Here is a 22,335-nt window from a genome sequence, read left to right as displayed (position 1 = left end):
AGTTTATTGAATCACAATTCTTTTATTGTGGTTTTATTTTCATTCTCCACAACTGCTCCATAATTATAAGAAAACATAAGACGGGAATTACTATCGAGTCAACAAAAACCTTAGGATTCTTTCAGCAAGCAATAAAACTTGAAGAGGTTGTATAACAACATGATATTTAGCAAAACATAGTGGAAAACATTCAGGCAATTGCTTTACTTCAAAGTAGCCGATGTTGACTAACTTTTTTTGTGTGAAATTGATAGGCCATAAAATTAAATTTATATACATACTTTATTGCACTGCATTAGCTTTTGACACATTTTTTTGCATTAAAGAAAATTAAAATGTGTTACGTTTTTAATTTTAACAAACTGTTTCATCAGCCAAAAACAGACCAAGAAAACATGAGTAAAATATACGTTTTCCAAGAATAACTTTAAACTCGCATGAGCCACCGTTTTTCCCAGAGGGTGAATAATTGATCATAATTATGTTTTACAAAATGAAAAATGTAGGTGAATGGAAATGATTTTAAATTTTAATAATCTAAAAGCATTCTATCATTATGAAGAATTCAAAACATCACAACATTTTTCTGAGATAAAAAGTTTCGTCTGATTTCTGTTTTTGAATGTTTGGACATAACAAAGCGTGGGGCTCATTTTAAAGTGGGTGCAACTCCTCATCGAGTTGGCAACATCGCCATAGAGTGCACAACTCCCAACTCCAAGGAAAACCCACCTGCGCCGAAGCAGTCGACCTACCGATAACTGAAAACTCAATCTTTCTCATTCAGTTGTGTGGAACAGTCGAGCGAGACGGTTGTGGAGCCCCAGCCGTGCGCGAGTTCGTCGACTTCACAGGAAAAGTGCTGTTTGAACAAAGAACGTCACTTTTCAGTGTGGAAAGTGCCAATGCGACACTTCAGCAATAGTAAAATGAATTTTCCAAATTAATCCACGACGATGTTTTCAAAGTGTGTTAGTGGTGCAAGCACCGTGTTCCAACTCCCGAAACTGTTCTTTTTGTTCTCCATTAGCCATTTGGTGTCTTCTTCAGCCGTGCCCGAGGACTGGGTATCCGGATCCCCGTTTTCGCATTTCACAACGGACGACAGTAGGGCTGATACTTTCACATCGGCTTACTTGAACGTGTCAACATTTTCTGACAATGGTTGGCATTCGGACAAGACAGAGGTGGGCCGCTATGGGGGTGGCTACGTGGGGCCGGCCTTCGGAGTGCTCATCCACGTGGCCTCGAAGACCAACCCCGACGACCACACTGGGTGTCAGTTGCCCCTGTACAGCACCAGATCCGATCGGAAGTTGCCTCCTCCAGGCGAGCCCTGGATCGCCTTGATCAAGAGAGGACGCTGCAACTTTGAAGTGAAGGTCGAGAACGCCTTCAGGAGCAACGCTGCAGGAGTGTTGGTCTACAACGACAGGGACTCCTCCACTTTGGACAAGATGAAGTTGTCCAGCGATTCCGGGCGTAAGTCTAAATCAATCCCCGGGTAAAAATAGATGAGCTTTCCTGCGACGGCGATATTTATAGCCTACGCGTGTTTACAAGTTTTTTCAAGACGCGAGTCGGAATTAATTAGAAATTTTCGTATGTGATACGCCGCATTTGTGAATGAGAGGACGGTTTTTGGTCTTGAGACTGGCACCTGAGGCGGCAGGAGCACTCGTGCGGTCATTTCGCTCTACAGCGGGTTGTTGATCTTGTGTATGCGTGGAGTGGTTCTTGTAAGACTGTGAACCATTTGGTAAACGACTAAGACAAAAATTAAGCATCTGCCAGTTACAAAATCTCAAAGTTTTGTTATAATAACAAACCTGACACACTAACATCATTAAAGAACGATTTCCTCATTTTTTATGTCACTCAAATTTACCTAAAGTTTAGGGAAGTTTAAACTGTTTTCAGTAAGGAAGCTAATGGAAATAGAAAAAAATAAAACACGGCGTTTTTGTTTTATTTGTTTAAATAAAAAAATATTTTTAATGAAATGGTTTTAGTTATGATTATTTTTATTTCTCATTCATATCAAATATATATAAAAGTAGTGATAAATTTCTGATTAAAATAGCTTATGATTTTTCAAATAACGTTTGCAAGACTGACTAAATAGGAAGGCAGAAAAATTTTGATATATCTCACTTCCAAAGCTATATTTAATTTCATTATTGAAAGCAAGGTATTAGATAATTTGAGTCTATATAAGCAAATGTGATTATTGGGATATTGTAAAAAAATCTCAACTCTTTATTCTTAAAATAATGTTCAGGGGCTTAAAAAGTTTTTTTTTATACATTTCTGCAGTATACCTATTTGCATTTCAGTTTTAAAGTATTAAAGAAAAAGTTTGTGACGAGTATTTTTCCCTGAAAACTTAAGGAAAAAATAAATTGTTAAAAGTAGGAAAAATACATCTAAATTAAAAGATTTTTTTGCATTTTATCTTCAAAATGCAAAACAAAATGAACCTTTCCGTGAAATGAGGCAGATTAGTAAATTCTGAAACTCTGATAAATAAGTGCATTATATTTTAACAGTTGTATGTAAACAGAGATAATACTGCCATTTTTATCTACACTAGTGTTCAAAAATAACATTCTCGCTAATGTCGATTGAGAAAACCCATCAAAAAGTTATGACGGATGAAGATGCGAAGATTTAGGGTAAAACTCCGTATCTTTGCTTTCGTCGTAATAATAATTACAGAAGGGATATTACAGTAAACAAATATTTACCGTAACTAAATGCAAATAGAGTTAGTTGAAGCGGCCTGTTTACTTGTAGCGGCTATTTTCGTCACAATCGCTTGACAATTTTATACTTACCATCACGTGGTTTTGCATTTTATAACCCTGGCCGTTGGTATGTTTCGGAAAATCCGGATTTACGCCGAAATACAAATGTCTTTATTGCCCTTTAAGGACGCTTGTAAAATATAAATAACACGACTCGGACCGAAATAAACGGATTTGCATAGGTCAGAGTCACATCTGTCATAACAAAACACAATAAAAAATAGGACTAGTAGTACTTATTAGAATTGTGGCGCCGAGAATTTTCTCCAATTCCATACAAGTGTGATCTGCCATCAAAATGCATGATTCGTACTATTGACAAATTAATGAAAGTGCAATGCGTTTAGAAAGTTCGCGTTTTACCAGAGTAAAACAGAAGATAAACGTTTCAGTCGAGGGTTTAAAAGTCGCAAAAATAATTTATTGTCTTTGATTAAACTAGAAACTGATAAAGGTCGTGCACCTCCGCAACCTTTTCGCTACCTGTTTCTCTTGTTATTTGTATTTCAGCTACCTGGAATCCTCGGATTTTGTAAAAGTTCAATAAATGCAACAAGACACATTTCAGCTTCCTGTTGTTTACAGTTCAGCAAAAGTTTTCTACGGGGTGAATCATGTCGCACAACCCGATAAAATAATAATAAATAAAATCGTTTGCACAACTGTCAGTTTTTACGCGTCGACACTTCTGAATCATCCAGTATCATGCAAGCGATAAGTTTTTTGATTAAATTTTGTTTGGCTTGAATGTGGAATAATTCTCATTCCATTGTAAAACATAAAGGTTAAGGCCATGTTCTTGTCAGTGATAAATGAGGCTATTCTACATCAAAAAATAACTGGTTTTTTCAAGTCCGGAAAAAATAAAATTTTAATAAATGGTGTTTTAAATATCTGACGCTTTTTCTCGATTTTCTTTCATCAAACGATTCATCCTTGTTTCAAAAGCATTACCATTAGAGAAACGATCATCAAAGTGTTTCCTTTGTCAATATACTCGAACAGGACAAAAACGGTAGCTGAAAACGATCGAGGTCAACAAGAAGTGATGAGGTGTGACAGATTAGGTTGGCGGCAAGGTTGAGGATGTTCACATGCTATCCAACCTAAAGAAAAAACAAAAAGGGTGATCGATAAGTGACCACTGCTATAAGAATACGTTTTTGTACACATTTCAATCAAGCTTCCTCTAATGGAAAAAGAGGGGCATCGTTTTTTGTCCTAAAATTGAATTTAAAGGCTGATCGCTGGTTACATTAAATTACATTAAGCCAGAGAGGATTAGGTATTGTTTAGTCAACGAGCGTGGACTATACGACATAAATAAAATAACTTAATATTGATTTGACGGTATCTCGGGCTCGGAAATGAATAATATGGTTAGACTGCAGTAATTACACTCTAATTCAGAATTTTCCAAGAAACCGTCTTGCAAATCACCGGAAAAAAAGCACATTTTATGATTCTGCAAATGACACTTTCTAAATCGAGTACACGTTCCAGATGCTTTTGGGTTTTTTGTCACTCGATCTGTTTCTAAATTAATAATTTACAGCCGTTGACACGTGGTGAGGGGTGGTCAAAAACCTATCTGCATATGGGGGCCAACGGAGTGGCGCCATATGTCTATGTTTAATTAAATGGTGATTAAGTGGGGCGGTGGTACATTTTTAGCCACATATCGCTGACTTTGCCATGACTCAAGTTATCTAAAATAAAATAAATAAAACATTGCGGACTGCAAATATTAAAAAGCGTATGAACGCGAACTGTGTAAAAATTAATTAACTGACTCACTGATAGTTTCGAAGGTTTTTTTTACAAGGGAATTGTTTTATACAACGCAGTTTAAACTAGACGTCCGACTCTATACCCCGTATTGATTTTGTTACGCCACTGGGATATATAAATAACACTAGTGTGAATTTAACATTTTGTTATTTATTAGAATAACATGATACGAGTGGTTGGAGAAATTTGTTCAAAATAGTTATAACATGGCTGCTAATGACTTATTTGGTCAAGTTGTGCACAAAAAGTAAATACAGACTGGCCTTGATTTTGTACACGAGAATTTATAGGTGGGATTAATACTCATGGAAAACATTCTAGTTATCTTGTCTATTCGGTAAAATGAGAATGGCTTAGAGCACAAATTAGTATTGAACCGATTTCAAGGGCAACGTTTTGTTAACGGTGAGGTTATAAAGGATAATGAGCCGGAAGGAAAAAATAGAATATTATTCCGAAAACCAAAATAAATACAAATCCAGTTTTACACCGGAGAAACAAGTAGTAAAAATACATTGGTGCATAGAAGAGGTTCAGAAAAATATGCAAAAAATAGTGCTTGTTTGCTAAAATTCACCAACACTTCTAGGACAGTTTATCTCTCGAACCAAATTACTTTGGGTAATTGGTATTTATAACAGCTGTTTAAAGAATTATTGGTTCAACTAGTCATTAAATCAAATCTAGGCAAATCAGTTCTGATTGATGATGATTTTAGTTTTCTGTACATTCTTTCTAAAGTTGTTGGAAAGTTTTTCACTAGTAAATATAAAGACTGGGATTACATCATGTGCACGCAGTAATTAACTGTATCCTTCAAATATTTCATAAAATGGAAAGAATACCTAAACAGAAAAATGGTTCGCGATGACAATAGCTAAAAATTAATCTTGAGTTTTTCATTAATGTTGAAGCTTTGAAAGAAAGTTGTAAAAGGCTAGATTTTTGTGACTTTTTTCAAGGAAGTCTGAAAGATACAATGCGTAAAAAGCGAAACGAGGAAGTTAATAAATTTGATATTATCGAGCAAGGATTTATTTATTTCTAAAATCGTTAGTTCGGTGAAGCTGAAATTATGTTTATAATCAGTAGGTAATGTTGTTTTCTGTGAATTTGTCCGAAAACGCGTTTCCTGAAGCTAAGTTTTGTTGTGAAACCACAAAGCCTTCAATCACTATGAAAGTATTTGCAATTGACATCAATTATATTCATCAAAAGTAAAAATCACAATTTATATTAATGATATTCGCTAAAATTTGTCTTGCTACGGATTAAAATGGAACAATGTTAAATTATTACATAAATTATGCGTTTTGCTGACACATTTGAGAAACGATAGTAAACATGCACTTTACACTTAGTGGTTTGTAATTTCGAAGGAAAAATAAATAAAGGGGCTTGTGGTCAATATTTAGTGTATAAGTGCGTCAACACGTTCTAGGTAGATGTTTTCAAACAAGTTGCCAAGATTTTTATAAACCTTGAAAAATTTTCAGCATCCAAGACAATTTTGTTTGATTCTTTCAACCCAACATTTTCCTTATTGTTTATCAAAACGAGAACCGACCTTCAGTGTGCGTGTTTCGCCTGTTACCAGTCCGAATTGAAACATTTTTCATGGTAAAATTACCATAAAAAACAACACGACGCATTGTTTTCTTTCGTTATTGGCATCCTTGCTTTGTCACAGTACTTCCTACAAAACCACTTAGTTTAGATTGAATATTTCCAGCATTTAAATTGACCATGATTTAGCCTAGACGCTTTCCAGGCCTTGGAAAAGTGCCTCTGACGGATGCGCTGACTTATTTTTCGCTCCGGAAGAGACGTGAAATAAATTCCGTGTTGCAATTCGATCGATTCATTGACGGTGAATGGGAGAAAAAGGTCTTGCTTTTAAGTCGCGCTGTGGAGATAATTTGTCACCGTTAACAGGGACAGATTTAATGAATAAAACATTTTCACGTCTCGTTAGTAATTCAACCGAGTCAAACAAACAACTATAATATACAGATCGACAAAATGCGGTACGCGAAAATATGGCGTGCGGGATTTAATACAGAGACAAATACACTGATAACGAATTTAATTACCCTGCTCTTCAACAATCCTATTTAATTAAATTTGTCCACTTTTCGGACTGGGAGATTTTTGAATTCATTAAAATTTTCTATCAAAATGCTTATCATGTTTATTAATTTCCACAAAAAGGTGACGTTCTTGCCAACATGTCGCACTAAATCTCCGGTTTTTTAAATGAGAGGAGTCAACGTTCCCGAAATTAGGATGGTTTTTTTATAGCAAAACAACTATTTTTATCAAAAGGTGAATGACTGCACACGATTCGTGATGCTTTCACAGCGGACTCCCAGTAATAAATACGTGTGGCGCAAAATAAATACACGTAGTAAGTTTCGCAAAAGTTTATAACACTGTAGAGTATGTTAAAACGTTATTTGAAATTTTTTACGACGGTTTGAGATGCATGACCTCGTGGCAATCATAAATGTTGGAAATGGCAATTTTTAAGGACATTTTAGTTTATCAGGCGGAAATAGCATGAAATTTTTCTAATTCAGTGTTACATATTATCGTGTATTGACACTTCAGTGATGGTAGTAATATTTTTAGGTATTAATTGCTAATCTAAGATTACGACAATAGAAAATTTGCTGTAAAGGTCAACATCGTCGTTAAGATAACAACTACTAAATTTAAAACAAATAAAAAACAAATAAACAATACTGAATTTCCGTTCATGATGAATAAAGGTTCTCCAGTCTGTTGTGAATATCAATCATTTTTATAGTCGTTTAAATAAAAACAACTTTTTGTTGACTTCTGTTCACTGAATTATGTCACGTCTAGACGCAAATCAAATAATTGTCCGGTCATGTGCGAGTATTTTAATTACGTGTCAGATTTTTACACTTTTGAAAAAGTTTGCAACTTTGCTTGTTACCGGAAAATCTGGCAATGCGCCATCTTGTGATTGCAAGATCCTAAGATCACATGACCCTCAGCTGAGAGTAGCGATTTGTCCTCTGCTAAGTCACGTGACTGGAGATTTAATTTGAATAGTTAACCTTTTTATAAGTTTTCTCCACATTTTGCAACTACCTATTCTTTTTTTCGTGAATATGTTTGATATTTACTCTATCACATAAAAAGGGAAATGTATTCAGCTTTGTTTATTGATGTGGCGTTTTGATTAACCTTTGTTTATATCTAGTAAAAGTAAACAAATAGAATTTGTGTTATAGATAAAGGATTAGAGTTTATTATCAATTAATTAAGGGCTCTGTTACATTCCACTTTTTAAAGAAAGTTGTTACGCGAGTTTAAATGTAAGAAAATTTGTTAGTCAAATTTTGACCCGAAATTTTAGAATTTTTGGTTCGTGATTTAGACTTTATTTTATTTTTTGTGACACTAATACGGAAAAGTAACCAACAGTTATCAACTACAAACAGTAAAATCGTTGAAATTGACTACTTTGCCGTAAAGAAGTGACTAATGTTACACCTTTATAAACCATTGTTTGTATGTGCATAAAGTTTGATAAAAATAAATAAATAATTTTATGACTTGCGGTCTTAAGTTGACAATACCACACTTTCCTACGTCATTAATTAATTATTAGAAGTTCCAATATAACAAGGAAATTTTCTTGCAAGGTAAAAAAAATCCTCAAGGCGACAGGAAAAATTTATCTCCTAATCTTACCCCCATAAAAATTTACTCTGTTTTCTTGATGGTTTTAACCGTTTGACCAACCTTGGAAAACTGAATTATATAGCAGGTTAAACGAGTGTTTTAATGGTCACAACTTTTTTTATTACGTATGGTTCCTTGTTAAGAATTCTATTTAAATGAGTAACCGTTCTAATCAAACCTTGCGACCTATTAACCCTATTCGTGGTATCAAATATAAAATATCCGTCATAAGTAAATCGAGTGCATTATTACGATCACGTAGCACCGTTCTATCTCAATTTTTCATTTCTTGATTTCATAGAGCTCCATTATCAACACTACAACACCAAATGTGCTGTTCTGGCAGACGCCTCTTGAATTTTAATGTAAAAATTTATTTTGCGAAAAAAATAATTTCAATTAATTCGTTTTGAATTTTGATCGTGAAGAGTATTGAAAAAAGTTGGAATTTTCCGATGATCCAAGATGCACATTAATTCCCATCAGAATCGCTTTGTTCGAAGATGAATCATTTTTCATTGTACGCATACTGAAGCATGGGCGACGCCTGGACTTCTTCCTTATTATGTCTTTGTCCTTGTGGCCTTTTTTTGACCGCACTTCCAATGAATATCAATAAAAGTTTAATAAATCTGGTTTTGTCAATCGCGCGTTATTTAATTTTCGATGTCTTCATTGTCTTAATGAAGGAAGGAGCATTTAGGTCGGCTTTGTAACTCCGGAAGTGCGTGTTTAAAGTGAAATTGTGAGCAACTCTTTTATCCAAATATTTAATAGTCAAGCGAGAAAATCACCAAAGGCGCTAACGCAATGTTTGTGTTTTTCTTAATTATCGAGCTCGTGTAAATTTGCTTTAAACGTAAATAAGTATATACTTGTAATTACAAGTCGAGTAAATTTGTGGTTTTGCTTAGTATCTAACGGTTTTTGTGGATCGCAACTGTTGCAATGTCGGATAAGTTACATGAATAATAGTAAATTTCACGGATGAAAGCTCTCAACGAGAAACATGATCGGCTTTATCCAGTGCTCAACTAATTTAGGACACGGTGTACTAGTTTTGCCGATACTGAAAAACTCATCTCAATCAGAGTGTATCGTACTTTAATTATTGGAAAAATTATTGCAGTGGCGAATCTAAAAGTGGGTCTTAGATGGAGTCGACTGGCAAACAAAAATCCAGTTATAACGCAAAAAAACAGTTAAGTCGGTATTTGACAAACGGTGATAAAAAATTTACCAAGTTAACCGACTTCTGGTAAATAACAAGATGTCAATTGAACAATACATCATTTCTCATGAACCATGAACTTAGGAAGACAGAACAACTCTTTTTTTTATGAAAAAGAATGCTCGACTTAATATTTTTTTAAATTTTATATTCCTAATAAATACGTATACACACTGACAAAGTTAAAAGAAAAGTAAGTCGATTTTGTTCTTGTGATTTTTTTTTCTCAGCAGTGGCAAGAGAATCTGTAGCAGTGAAGTTTTAAACTTAACTTAAGTACACTGCATTTTGCAAGCCATTGATTGGTTTGAAGACTGTTATATAAAAATTAAACAACGAAAATAATGCGCTTAATAAAAATTAAACAACGAAAATAATGCGCTTTTTAGGGTCTAGGACTCGTTTTAAACATTTTAAACAAAATAATAATAAACTTAGTTTGTGTTGATAATACATTTACGTTTCCTTTCCCTACAGCTCATGACTAGTAATAGTAGTAATAATAATTCCAATAAGAAAAATCAAGTGAAAGAAGAAATGGGATGTTTTACCCGTTTTATTAATTTAGTCGTAATTTTGTTTGCAGCATCTTCGTTAACTTCCAATTTCAAAACTTATTATTTATTGTATTATTATTTTAAAAACAGTAACAGTACCTAATAGGACTTGGTAGGTCAGAATACTCAAAATATTGGGTGTTGAATTTATATCCGTTTACATACCTACTCATGTTTGAATTTTGAATCAAGATACAAATCTTTGTATTATCATACCTAATCATAACCGGTATCTAAGATTGATTTCAAAACTAAACATTGAACGTCGGATTAAGTCGTGAGCAAGTCAGATAAGGGAGATTGTTGCTATTTTTATTCTCTAGTTTGGAGTTAACTGCCACGTGTTTGACTTGAGGCGTTGTTGGTTTTCTCGTGCACATTTTTAAAACAATGAAGTTAAAAAAAATAGGTATTAGGGGTGAATGGGAAGGTTGTTCATTTCCTTTAGTTAAAACGTTAAATTTGTTTAGAATACAATGACCAATAAATAAATATACAACGAATTAAGTGTGTTTTTGAAACCTATTTCTGGATATAATTTTCTTCGGATGCAAAAATTTATCGCAATTTTATCTTTGGGATTTCTTCTTATTTGAGTAAGTCGCATGACAGCATTAAACAATATGTCCAATTGTGTCTTTTTAGAAATAAAGATAAGCAATATCTCGTGACCTTAGCAAAATACAATTGTAGAAAAGCATGTTTTGGCATCTGAAAATAACTTCGGCCTTAGTAAAAGGACAAAAAAACAGGAAATTTTTATTTCCGATTGAGAAATAAAAATCAAACTAGTTTCGGTACAAAATCACATTTTTCTACAATCATGAAAAAATTTGACCTTTTTGCATTGAAATTAATATGTGAAATTGGTCATTTGTTGTTAAATGCAAAGGACAATATTTCTTTTAAAATAGAAAATTAAGAATGCCGAAAATAGATCAAAATTTTGCCTAGAATCGAAATAATAGAAAACATTAAAATTGCTTCAAAAGACCCAGAAAAGTGTTAAAACGTTGTAGATATGCGAGAAATAAATTTTTGGAAAATTGAATTTTTGAATAAGTATTCATGGTGCGCCAGAACTGGCACCCCAGAGAAAAATTTCAAGTAAGATAAGATACCAGGAACATGGAAAAAATGTTTAAAAAATTGTATCTGTCAAAAAAAATTGACATTTGACATTTTTTATGTCTATTTACTAATCATCTTGTATGGTAGAATTCTTTTAATTTTACCCGAATATCATAAAACTTAATTGTCTCTCTCGCTCTTCAAGTAAGTAGGTAGGAGCAAGTAAGATAAACGTTATGCCGTTCCCTGGTCCCACCAGTGGTATGTTGTCTTTCTCGCCCTTAGGTAGTTTAAAAGAGACAGCAAACTTTAGCACGTCTATCTACTTCACTCAACCAAAATACAGGGTGTTACACGTAATTTTACGAGGCCTGCGCCTGTAAGAAGCAATCAATAATACATATTCCGATACGAACTCTTCTCTAGTTTGTTCACCTTTTCAAAAATTACAACGTTTTTAGTTAGTTAGTGATTAAGATAGATAAACTACAATCATATTCATATCGTCTCTTAATAGAACAAATGATAATTGTTTCTAAAAAACTGCAGTTTATGACTAATAATGAAACAGTGATTAGTTTGACAACTACTGTCATGGGTTTTCAAAAATTAAATAATTAAATGTGTATTTTTTGTATCCAGTGTTCTGTGACTTTTGTATATTTGGGTGCGTACATTAGGCGCAAGCCTCGTAAAGTTATTTGAAACACCCTGTATAACAGTGATTCTCAATAGGTTAAAAAATGCAGCAAGAGAAATTGACAATTAATGAAACATACAAGACTTATTAATTTATTAAAAAAGTAATAATAATAATAACAAATTTTAGCTTAGTGGCGTCTCACATAGTTTGAGAACGACTCTTATTTTTAGCTACGCTTGACCGTTTGTATTTTGTCTCACTCATTCGCATAGTAACAACAAAGACAAAACTATTAGCGCATGTGATTGTGTTATTTGACACAGTTTTACGATAAACGGGAAAAGAATATTACTATACATTTGACATTTTTTTATATCTATTTAATTATACTGATGATCTTGTATATGTTTTTTTTTACAATTATTTAGTAAACGTAGAAAAATTTGGCTAATAAAAGCCACAAATAACATTGAATAGAGTTACAATTTAGGATACAGCTTCTTTGTTTCCTCTTCTAATAGTTCGAATCCCGGTAAAGTCAACAATTTTTCTCTAATTGAAATTCAAATACAATTCAAATAAATGTCAACAGATGGCGGGCGCATAACAGCGCGAAATTTAAACATGTGCCCATGTTCTAATAAGTAAAAAATATGAAAAGAAAGAGAGAGCGCATTAACGCATAAGAGCAAATAAGAGAGCAAAGCATAAGAGAGAAAAAGTATAAGAGCATTAAAAAGCAAAAGAGCTTTTTTATCATCAGGTACCCACCATGTTTTGATTTTTCAAAGAAAAATTCAAGTACATACTAACAATTCAAGTAAGTGTGAAAAGATGTTCGCCTAAGTGTTTTAAAACATCTGCATGTTCTAATAATTTTAACTGAATTTTGGTTTTTTACCTTCACTCAATCTCCACCTTTTGCTTTTAGTGCTTCCAAATTGAGCGAACTTGACAAAAAGCAAATAGACATGTTTGTTTTAACGTTGCAATTAATGATCGAAAAGGTCGCTTTTCACTGAAATTAACTATTTATTTACCTTTTTCTTACACAATGCATTGTTTCAAGTGGAAATTGGGACAGTAGCATCATGAAGGTTAAATTTTCCAATTTTCGTTTCAATCCTATTGCAAGATTAGTGCCAATCAAAGTCCACGACAACATATTATTATCGTTTTTTATGTAATGTGCATAAGGTGTTAATTATATTCTATTCCTTATTATGATGTTCGTGAAAATTGAAACGTCGCCCATTTCACAAATGAACAAATTTTATTTTCAGCTGATCCCACGGTTCGTTAAATATTTTACGTAAACACTGATTAATTTAACCTGATCGTCCTAATAAACAGACTAAATGTTGCCCAGGTGCAAATTTGTCCCATTCTGAATCGATAATTTCTTTGTTGAAAATTAAGAAAGCTTTATTAAAATCGCATTAGATGACATTTGCGCCTCGTCAACTATCGATTTTCCCATTCTCATTATACAATGCACACCTTTTTAATTAATTGACCCATCACGCAATGAAGAAATTCTAATTTTTGTTTCAGGTAATATAAGCGCCGTGTTTACCTACAAATGGAAGGGAGAAGACTTGGCCAGATTGGCCGAAAATAATTCCAAAGTTTACGTTCACATCACTATTGCGAGCCATACCTCCTCGAGGACGGCCAACATCAATAGGTAAAATATTTTTTGATTTTTGTGCAGGACCAAGATGCCAAAAATGCGCCTTCAAGGTCCCTTTCCACGTAAATTGCTGTCATTATTAATGAAGTTGTCTCAGGAATCGCGCACGCAAGTCAAATTATTATCAATTTTCGGTTGATTTTTCCATTATTGGGTTACCAAACCCTGAAATGTGTAAATATGGCAGCAAAACGAAACTGCGCTTTTGAAATTACATTTTAGCACTTTGCGTGAATTATTCTCTCATAAATCATTCGGAAAGGCGCCCTAGACTGTTTTAATTAAAACGCTAATTTTTGCCGCTCTTTTCTGGGATTATTAAGAATTGGGCACCTGAACGCGAATTAAAAAACAATCCAATGGAATTGTGGCTACAAAAAATTAATTTTATAGATATTGATTGAAAATGTGACACGAATTATTAGAATTTATAGCTGAAATTCACGTCGTAAGGATGTTTGATGATGAGTCTAAAGACAGCGCTCCACATGAGACATCATTTGGGCCGTAAATTGGAATTGTATCATATCTATCTCCTGCACTAAATTGTAGAGAGATAAACAACAGAAACTGAATTTAGAGTGAAGGCGTTATAAAATTTTTAGCCTTGTACGTTTTCTATAACTGAAATAAACCATAATCTGTTTACCGATATTTTATTATTATTGCTGTAATCAAAAATGAACTTAATTCTACAAAATCAATAATAATTTTTGTTTCTTATTTTTGTACGCTTTAATGCGTATGAAAGATAATTTTTGGCTCACTTATTTTAAATGTGGTTGTATTTTTTTTTGAAATATTTAATGAAGGAAATGAGTTGATAATAAATTTGTCATAATATTATTTCTTGTGGGATGTATGTACATACATTGTCAATAGATAATAATTTCAACCAAACAAGGATAATCTTATCTCAATTAAATCCCAGCAATTAGCCCAGATATTACATAATTATAATCCACGTAATTGTAATAAAACGATAAGGAATTCTAATCAATTTATAATTAACTAGTTTACGTCAATTTTTTGGTTGGTATCATTTTGAATGATTTGAAAATCGCCATCGATTAGCAGCCCTTCGATCGCCCAATGTTCGCCTTGAACTCTGTAAACTTTCAAGCTGGGTTTATTTTCACGTTTCTGGTAAAAATCATGCAATAAAAGCGAAAGGGGAGCAGCAGCAACCCGACACCGAGTGCATTCGTAATGTGGAAAAATTCGTATTACCTCTCGAGACAGTTTATTTTTCACCTTGACTGTGTCTTAATCTCACTTTGCCTTCGAGGAGGTGTGGACCGTCGTGTGTTATTGAGAAGATATTGAAGGCAAACGCTTCAAATGAACCGTGAAAACATTAATGAAGGCATAATTGTGTTCCGAGTTTTTCCGCACCTCCTCTTTTAATTGGTCGGTTTTGCTGATAATTGTCTCATTCGTTACTCATTTCTTCCGTTTGAACGCAAATTGAATTTTGATTAATGCCATTTGATCATGCGATCTGATAACCATTTAACTTCCTTTGAATATTGAGAGGGAAGCTTGCCACGAAGGCGATTGCTGGAAAATCTCTCAAAGTGGAATGATTCCCTGGCATAAAACCTGTAATAACCCGAGAGCTTTGATTTTTGATTTGGGCATAATTTTATACATAAGCTTTTGCTTAAAAACGAATGAAATTTAGTTGTGTGGGGGAATATAAAGAGGCATTTAAAGTCGGTTTTTCGTACGATGACAGGGATAACGTTGTCGTAGATTTCCTTTGGTGAAATCATTGTTGTAAAGCAAATGACACGGTTTTGGACAAAATGAATTCATTGTCCAATAAATTACATATTCACTGAAAGGTTTTCAAAGCAAAGTTTTAGAGAAAATTAGTTTAAATGATGCCAGATGATGTGCGACCCCAATATTTCGACGTAAACAAGGAACTTCCACTAAATTATAATTTGAATGTATAATAACATCGCCGACTTGCTGTGTTTATACCTCGGGTTATTTTTAATAACCGGGAAGATGAATAGCATTGCAGCAACATTAAAGAACGTGAATTTTTGGCTCCGCATCCTAAATGTCACATTCTTCCGCATAGGTTAGTATCGATTGTTCTGGCTAGCGCGTTTCTGGGTTAAGGCTGTATAAAAATTGTCTCTTTTCGTAATGATAACAGAAAGTTTATTCTTGTGAAGAGTTTTAGAAGTTGAATTACGTAAATCATTTCACTTCCGTTTCCATCTGACGGAAGTTAAAAACCTTCGAAGTGTGGCAGACTTTCTATGAGAGGAGGTCGAATGTGGCAAACGATTTATATAAAACTTATTAGATAACAAGGCCAAGAACGGTAAAAATTTCGCGGACGGATGCTAATTTGGTTCCGGGGACCAAAACTAAGCATATATTAGTTCAGATAACAGTGAATTTATTGATCTAAACCCGGAAATACCGGAACAAGGGATTCAAATAAAGGCGTTTCTGTTGAAATTTGGCCAATTATTAGTAAAAGTAAACTGAAATTACATGAAAAGTTCAAGTGGAAGCGGCCCCTTTCAGCAAGCAATTAAAATATCGTCGGTTTGTTTGCGTTGAATCCACTTAAAGAAATGGAAGAGATCAATTTCGTCAGGAACTCGAGTGCAGTTTTAAGTCGAAATGAAAAGTTAATAGTCTAATTAGACACATTTATTGTGAGTATTAGAGCCTGATTTCATTAAATAATTAAACGCGAAGGACAATCATAAAATTTTATTACATGAAAATAATGTGCTAATTGTTTGTTAATTTTTATTTATTTGTTTCAGAACATCTGTTTTATTCGTCTCCATCACGTTTATTGTTTTAATGATCATATCCTTGGCGTGGTTGGTGTTCTACTACGTTCAGAGATTTAGATATATCCACGCAAAAGACAGGCTGTCGGTAAGTGAATCCTTATCACACGTTATGTTGATAAATTTGGCATAATGTAAAAACATAATACTTTACTAGACTATTACTGCCGCGAAAAATAATGCTATTTTAAACGCAATTGCACATTTATTTTTTATCAAAAAGATAAAAAAAACATTTTGCATTACCCTGGAAATAGAATAAAACTATTATTTTTTGTTTTGTTGATAATAATTGTTTGGTTACAAGGACATGAAAATCTGGAACGGTCAACCCAGGGGACAGGAGTCGTTGTTCCATATTAGAATAAATATTAGGTTTAAACATCGTTTAATATGAAAACCGTTGTTGAAATCCCCAAGGTTGTTAGTAGTAATTCTGGGGAGAATATGTGATCCAGAGATTAATTTTTTATTAGTTTTCTAGCTAAGATCGCGCAAATTTACGAAAGATTTTTTTACAGAGAAGACTGGGAAATGCAGCAAAAAAAGCGTTATCCAAAATTCCAACGAAAAGCATCAAATCCGAGGACAAAGTGAGTTATTATTCTCTTTTGTAATCCAATTCAAACGTATGATATCTGATTCTAGGAGGTTCAAGGCGACGGGGAATGTTGCGCTATTTGCATTGAACCTTACAAAATATGTGATATTTTACGCATACTACCTTGCGGGTAAGTGATTTAATTTCCCGAATAAATGAAACTCAATAGAATTGTTTCCAGTCATGAGTTTCATAAGAGCTGCATTGATCCTTGGTTGTTGGAACATCGAACATGTCCAATGTGTAAAATGGACATCCTTAAACATTATGGATTTGTGGTCAGTGTTTCCATATATCCAAACAGCTATACCTACTAGTGATAGTAGATATAGTTATTTCTGTGATAGCACATACTGCCTTTCTCCTTGTAGCTACTTTGTTTACAAATATGCACTTTCCATGGTGGAGGTAATTCATAGATTATTTTATTCAGTTTTAGCTTTGTTTGGTTTAACGCTTCATTCTCATTAATAAGTGCATGTCGATGAGAAATGTTTTATCACAGATCGCTCGCTCTAACACTTTTATTACACACTAGTAAGAATCAGGGGCTGCTGAAATTTCCTTTATCTTATCTCGCTGCCGCCTTCACTAATTGACGTTTCAACAGTTTTCCGGTAGTCAAGAAAGCATCCTACAGATGGACGTAGAAGAAATCGTAGTGTTAGACTCGACCGAGAGTCGTTCAACTAGTCCAAGAAGAGGCGGCGGTATTAGTCCCTTGCCGGAGATACGGGCCGTTGTCATCGCTGACCGTCAGGTACAAGACAAACATTCTATTATTAGCCATGGAAGTGACAATAAAGACGCAAGGTTGCCGAGACCTTGGACACAAACCGAATAAAGCTTTCCAATTTAAATAGAATTACCGATTTTGAGACACCGTAAAAAGTGAGGAGACTAGGAAGACATTCATTTCAATTGGAAAGAATCCGGTTTCTAACGTCACAAAGTTTTTATATTTCCACATCTTTAAATCTCTCAGACTTTTAGACACTAATTAATCATCTAAAGACGTCACGATCACAGTTTTGTTGATAAGTTTCCTTTTTCTATCAAAAAACTAAAAAATATCAAAAACTAATTATCGATTTATTTATTTTTGTCATATTTGGAAAAACACCTAATAAAGAAGTTTCTGATTAAATTATTTTAAATAAGTGACTTTGAATAGTAAATTCAATTAATACAAACATTCCATTGATTTATTAAATATCGAATAACGAGTTTAATCATATTGCGATATGGTATTTCCAATAAATCAAACATAAACTAACATTTACAATTTTTTCGTTTTATAATTCAATTTTAGTCCCAATAATTCATATTTCAGAAACGCCTTTTTGCGGCGAAAATTCGAATTATTTTTATATACTGCCTATTATTGTTTGTTAGAGTTTAATAATTACAGGTAGCTGACGCATTCATTAAAAACTGGTTTCATGTTTTCATGTGAATTTAATCCAGTAATGACAATAACTGTAAGCTTTGTTAAAACATATTTTTACGGTTTTCAAAAACACAAAAAAGTCATGAATTGATGAAAATCATTTCGGTTGCATGTAAAATTCGTCACCAACTACTTAAAGCTACATGAGCTTCCCCCTCGTACTAAACTTGATTGTCGAGTTTAGTCCAAGGGAGGCACTTATTGAATCCTTGGACAAGATTCGCTCCTTTGTGGTTTAACTATCGACAAGTCCGTGGCGAATCCAATCTATCCACCATTCCGCTCGTTTGTGGTCAACTAATCCACTTGGTGACTTAATCTCACCTAATTTAATTGAATTTGTGAAACGGGGACTTTTTGGTAAATTAATTCAAAACCCTTCATGTGTAGATTTGCTATACATGACTTAATTAAAAATAATCAGCTACGAAACACACCTTGTACTCCTATTAATCATCATTATGTAAGGCTTGTGAAAATGTTTACTTGCAATACAGTTTTTTAAAGAATAATAAAATGAATAATGCAAATATTGTGAAAAGATTTTGTGACACTAATTAAACCTGAAGACCTTTTTAATGAAAAATCAATAACTTTCGAAACGATTTGCATATTAAATTCATGACTCAGATTGTAATTGTTGCCTTATCAGTCTTTCTAATCGCATAGTTTTTATTATATTTGAAATGTTTGCATTAAACCATAAAAAATAATTCTGTTTTATTCCATTTTTTGATATTACTAGGACAATTCGATGTGATAATGATGCCAACACAAAATGTTCCATTAGAGAGTAAATTGCTAATAAAAATCTCGGTTGGAAGACTGATTAACCGTCTGCATTGTAGTTTTCCACGCTTGAGTGATTTTCATTAAATTTGCCGTTGCAGCGCCTGTTCGAGAGTTCAGCCGATGACGAAAGCAGCAGATCTTCCACTCCCGATGAAATGACTCCGAGTTTGTCTCAAGGAAGACAGTACCCCGTCAGACAGGATCTTTGTGTGAGTTGTATAGCGGCAAAAGCAGCCGCAGCCTTATCAAGCAACCAAAGCAAAGAAACGTCGACTTCTGACGAAGAACAAGACTCCAACCAGCCGGTGCTTTCAGTGAACAATCATAGTGATGATAAATAAAACAGTTTTCTATTACGTGGTGCAGCAGTAGTCGATTAGGACTGCCGAAACTTTGTGATATTATATTTCTAGTGGTTAAGTTTTTATTTTGTCCAATACGAATAAAGGGTGCTTTCGTCCCAAATACTAACAATAATGTATCGTTCGCTAAATTCCCGACGATAGAATTGTCATATTCTAGTGTAAATAGATCTCTCGCGACGAGTTGATTCCAATTTTCCAAGAGATTACATCCAACTTGGGCTTGGGCAACTCCATCTGAGAACTCCTACTTTATTATCAAGTGAATAAATGACGCGTTTCTGAAGGATAACAAGCTGTTACTTTAATCGAAAATAAATTAGGAGTTTTATGATTTTACTGCGCCCAAGCGTGACTTATATATGAAGCAACGTGCTTAATATACTACTGCTTAAGTAGTAGCTTCCAATTCAGATTATTTGTTTGTGGAAAACGAATTTTCTTCTAGAAGCGTTATAATTACAATACAAATCTTAAAATGTTGTGCCTTGTAAATATCTAACATTTGTGATGTACTTGACTCCCCATACGATGTGAGCGGTTATTGTTTTACTTATCTGTGATTGTTAACGTTTGTTGGGGTGTCGTGTATACTTTTTCTGACTTAATTTCAGTTGTACAAACAGCATGTACTTCATCTTATAATTTTGCTTGTAAATATTATGCTAAAATTGAAATTGACTGAATTAAACTCTATATATGAATCAATGTGTTTTATTGTTTTGATTACACTGTTATGTCACTCGTTAAGATTGTTAAATATAAAAAATAAACATCAAGAAACGACTAGAAGAAATCACTTAATTGAGATAATATAAAAATATCAATTGCATCACAATGAAAATAGTTAGCAAACACAAACGAAATTCCACTGGCAGTAATAAAATAAATCAGACTTGTTTTAAAAATAACTTGAAACACCAATTACTTCGTGAATATTGAAACTAGAAGTTATGTAAAATTTTCGATGATTTTTGGTCTCTCGAACTACAATGTTTGTAATTGGATGTTTCCCAATTATGATTTTTTTTGCATACTCTTTGATAGTGAAATGTTTCCATGAAGGAACGTGATAGAAATAAACCTATAAAAAACCCAATTAGAGTCGAAACAACGCGAAAACTTCACTTACAATCCCTGTATCCACCCCCAACACTAGTGTATTTCCATACAAACATATACAAGTGATTGTTGCCTCTAAAACTTCAGTCGTGTTGAACAATTTTTTAACATATTTGGATCCCCCTTCTAACATAATTACTTCCATGTATTCCTTATCTACTAAATTTTCAGCCCTATCTGCATGAAATCATTTACACAAGAGTCCAACAAATAAGAATAACTTACACAAAACAATTATTATATCATCTCTCAATATATGATGGGTTTGATGTGAAGTCAGTGAATTTGGTATACTACTAAAGTTTAACAGACACTTCTCATGGTATTCGGACGCTGGTAGTATGTTTTTTGAATCATAATTTACTTTCCTAACGTCATTACTTATTAATATTGTACAAACACCGTTCCACATGTTTATACAAGTGATGTTTTTGGGTGAGTACACTCGTGTAAACCAGGTTTCTTCCAACACTCGTCCATTTGAGTTTGTTAGTTTCTCTATTGTAAGTCGACCTCCGTGTTTTTGGTAACAAATATAGTTTTTGTAAATACTGTAATAAATAATTTTGTTTAAGGCCTGGTAGTTAGTCAACTCAAAATACACATGAGTCTGGCAAGATTAAGTTATTTAAAAATGAAATAAATAGATATACAATACCTATGCGACATCACGTCTTCTAAAATTAAATGATTATAACCATCTCCAAACAAATCGTCTATTATAATAGCCTTGGAGAAAGCTGTGACAATTTTTAAAATAGAATCTAGAAAATACTGACTTGTTTTTTTTTTCTTCCTTAGTTTTGGCATTACCTACCACTATAAAAAAATGTTACTTTGGACACTTTTTCAGCCTGATGGCGCGTTATGACTAGAGGCTTCCAATACTGGTCATAAATCCTAACTCTACCATCTTCAGAACCCACAGCAATATACTCCTCTGAAACAAGTTATTTTACAGAAAATTCGGTTTTTGCACATTTTTAATACCAAAAACATCAATACAAGTTATTCTTGGTATGTCAGCGGGACTTAATACTGTCTCAAATCTAATATCGCGAATATTCTGCCAAGTCATCCAATTATTATAAACGTAAAACCAAACATTTGGATCTTCTTTGTTGTAATGGATGAGGTATTGTGTTAACTCTTTTTTGGGGATTTCCTCGTGACAACACCATCTCCACAATGGAGTTTTCTATTCCAAACAAAGAAATTTTTAATTATTAGCAAAATTATAAAAGGGGTACTCACTTTTGATAGATAATCCACTAAATCACCCCATTGTTTACAAACATTTCGAGCGGTGAGTAATGTCTTGCCGTCACAGTTTATTAAAATTTTTTCGAGAATTTCAGGTGGTAGAGCCATTTGTTGTCATTAATAAAATAAAGTCCGCCACTTGCGAAGTTTAAAAATAACCTCTTATTTTTTTGACATTGCTTTTTGTTTTGGTTTTTATTGAACTGCCGATAATGCAGAGCGCTACCACAACGAAAAAATCAGATCTACGAAATTTTCTCAACAATAAACATTTACCACGTAATTGTTTTACAAAAGAAAATGACTTAAATTTATTTAAAAACTTGCTATTCTAAGGAAATGTTTGCGATTAATTTACAGAGGCCTGTAACCCTGTAATGACAGTTGACAAGTTATAGTGCGCATGT

The 22,335-nt window shown here is 33.5% G+C and overlaps 2 protein-coding genes across 2 annotated transcripts; one reads left to right on the top strand and one right to left on the bottom strand.

Moving 5' to 3' along the window:
• The first annotated feature begins 796 nt into the window (after positions 1-796).
• Positions 797-20,247, top strand: LOC123005352 (protein goliath-like). The gene is made up of 8 exons (XM_044399057.1): positions 797-1,482; positions 13,372-13,504; positions 16,309-16,426; positions 16,860-16,931; positions 16,987-17,069; positions 17,121-17,217; positions 17,550-17,699; positions 19,280-20,247. Exons 1-8 carry the CDS (start codon positions 957-959, stop codon positions 19,520-19,522), a joined length of 1,422 nt encoding a protein of 473 aa, XP_044254992.1. The 5' UTR covers positions 797-956; the 3' UTR covers positions 19,523-20,247.
• On the bottom strand, positions 20,242-22,254 carry LOC123005354. Its single transcript, XM_044399058.1, has 7 exons — positions 21,920-22,254; positions 21,656-21,863; positions 21,483-21,605; positions 21,324-21,429; positions 20,891-21,216; positions 20,676-20,842; positions 20,242-20,627 (listed from the first exon to the last, which is right to left on the bottom strand). Exons 1-7 carry the CDS (start codon positions 22,034-22,036, stop codon positions 20,445-20,447), a joined length of 1,230 nt encoding a protein of 409 aa, XP_044254993.1. The 5' UTR covers positions 22,037-22,254; the 3' UTR covers positions 20,242-20,444.
• Between the last annotated feature and the right edge of the window lie 81 nt (positions 22,255-22,335).

This window comes from Tribolium madens, unplaced genomic scaffold (assembly GCF_015345945.1).
Source record: "Tribolium madens isolate multiple individuals breed KSU strain unplaced genomic scaffold, Tmad_KSU_1.1 Scaffold_20;HRSCAF=117;Tcas5.2_LG4, whole genome shotgun sequence".
NCBI lineage: Eukaryota > Metazoa > Arthropoda > Insecta > Coleoptera > Tenebrionidae > Tribolium > Tribolium madens.
The sequence above is the reverse complement of the archived record's forward strand: the minus strand, read 5'-3'. Positions and strand labels throughout refer to the sequence as shown.

Bases quoted from the DNA above. Each gene is read 5' to 3' on its own strand.
- LOC123005352 (XM_044399057.1), top strand. From the start codon at position 957: ATGTTTTCAAAGTGTGTTAGTGGTGCAAGCACCGTGTTCCAACTCCCG. The intron at 13,505-16,308 runs GTAAAATATTTT...TATTTGTTTCAG, and splicing joins AGGACGGCCAACATCAATAG to AACATCTGTTTTATTCGTCT. The intron at 16,932-16,986 runs GTGAGTTATTAT...ATCTGATTCTAG, and splicing joins GCATCAAATCCGAGGACAAA to GAGGTTCAAGGCGACGGGGA.
- LOC123005354 (XM_044399058.1), bottom strand. From the start codon at position 22,036: ATGGCTCTACCACCTGAAATTCTCGAAAAAATTTTAATAAACTGTGAC. The intron at 21,864-21,919 runs GTGAGTACCCCT...TGTTTGGAATAG, and splicing joins TAGTGGATTATCTATCAAAA to AAAACTCCATTGTGGAGATG. The intron at 20,628-20,675 runs GTAAGTGAAGTT...GGTTTTTTATAG, and splicing joins TGGGGGTGGATACAGGGATT to GTTTATTTCTATCACGTTCC.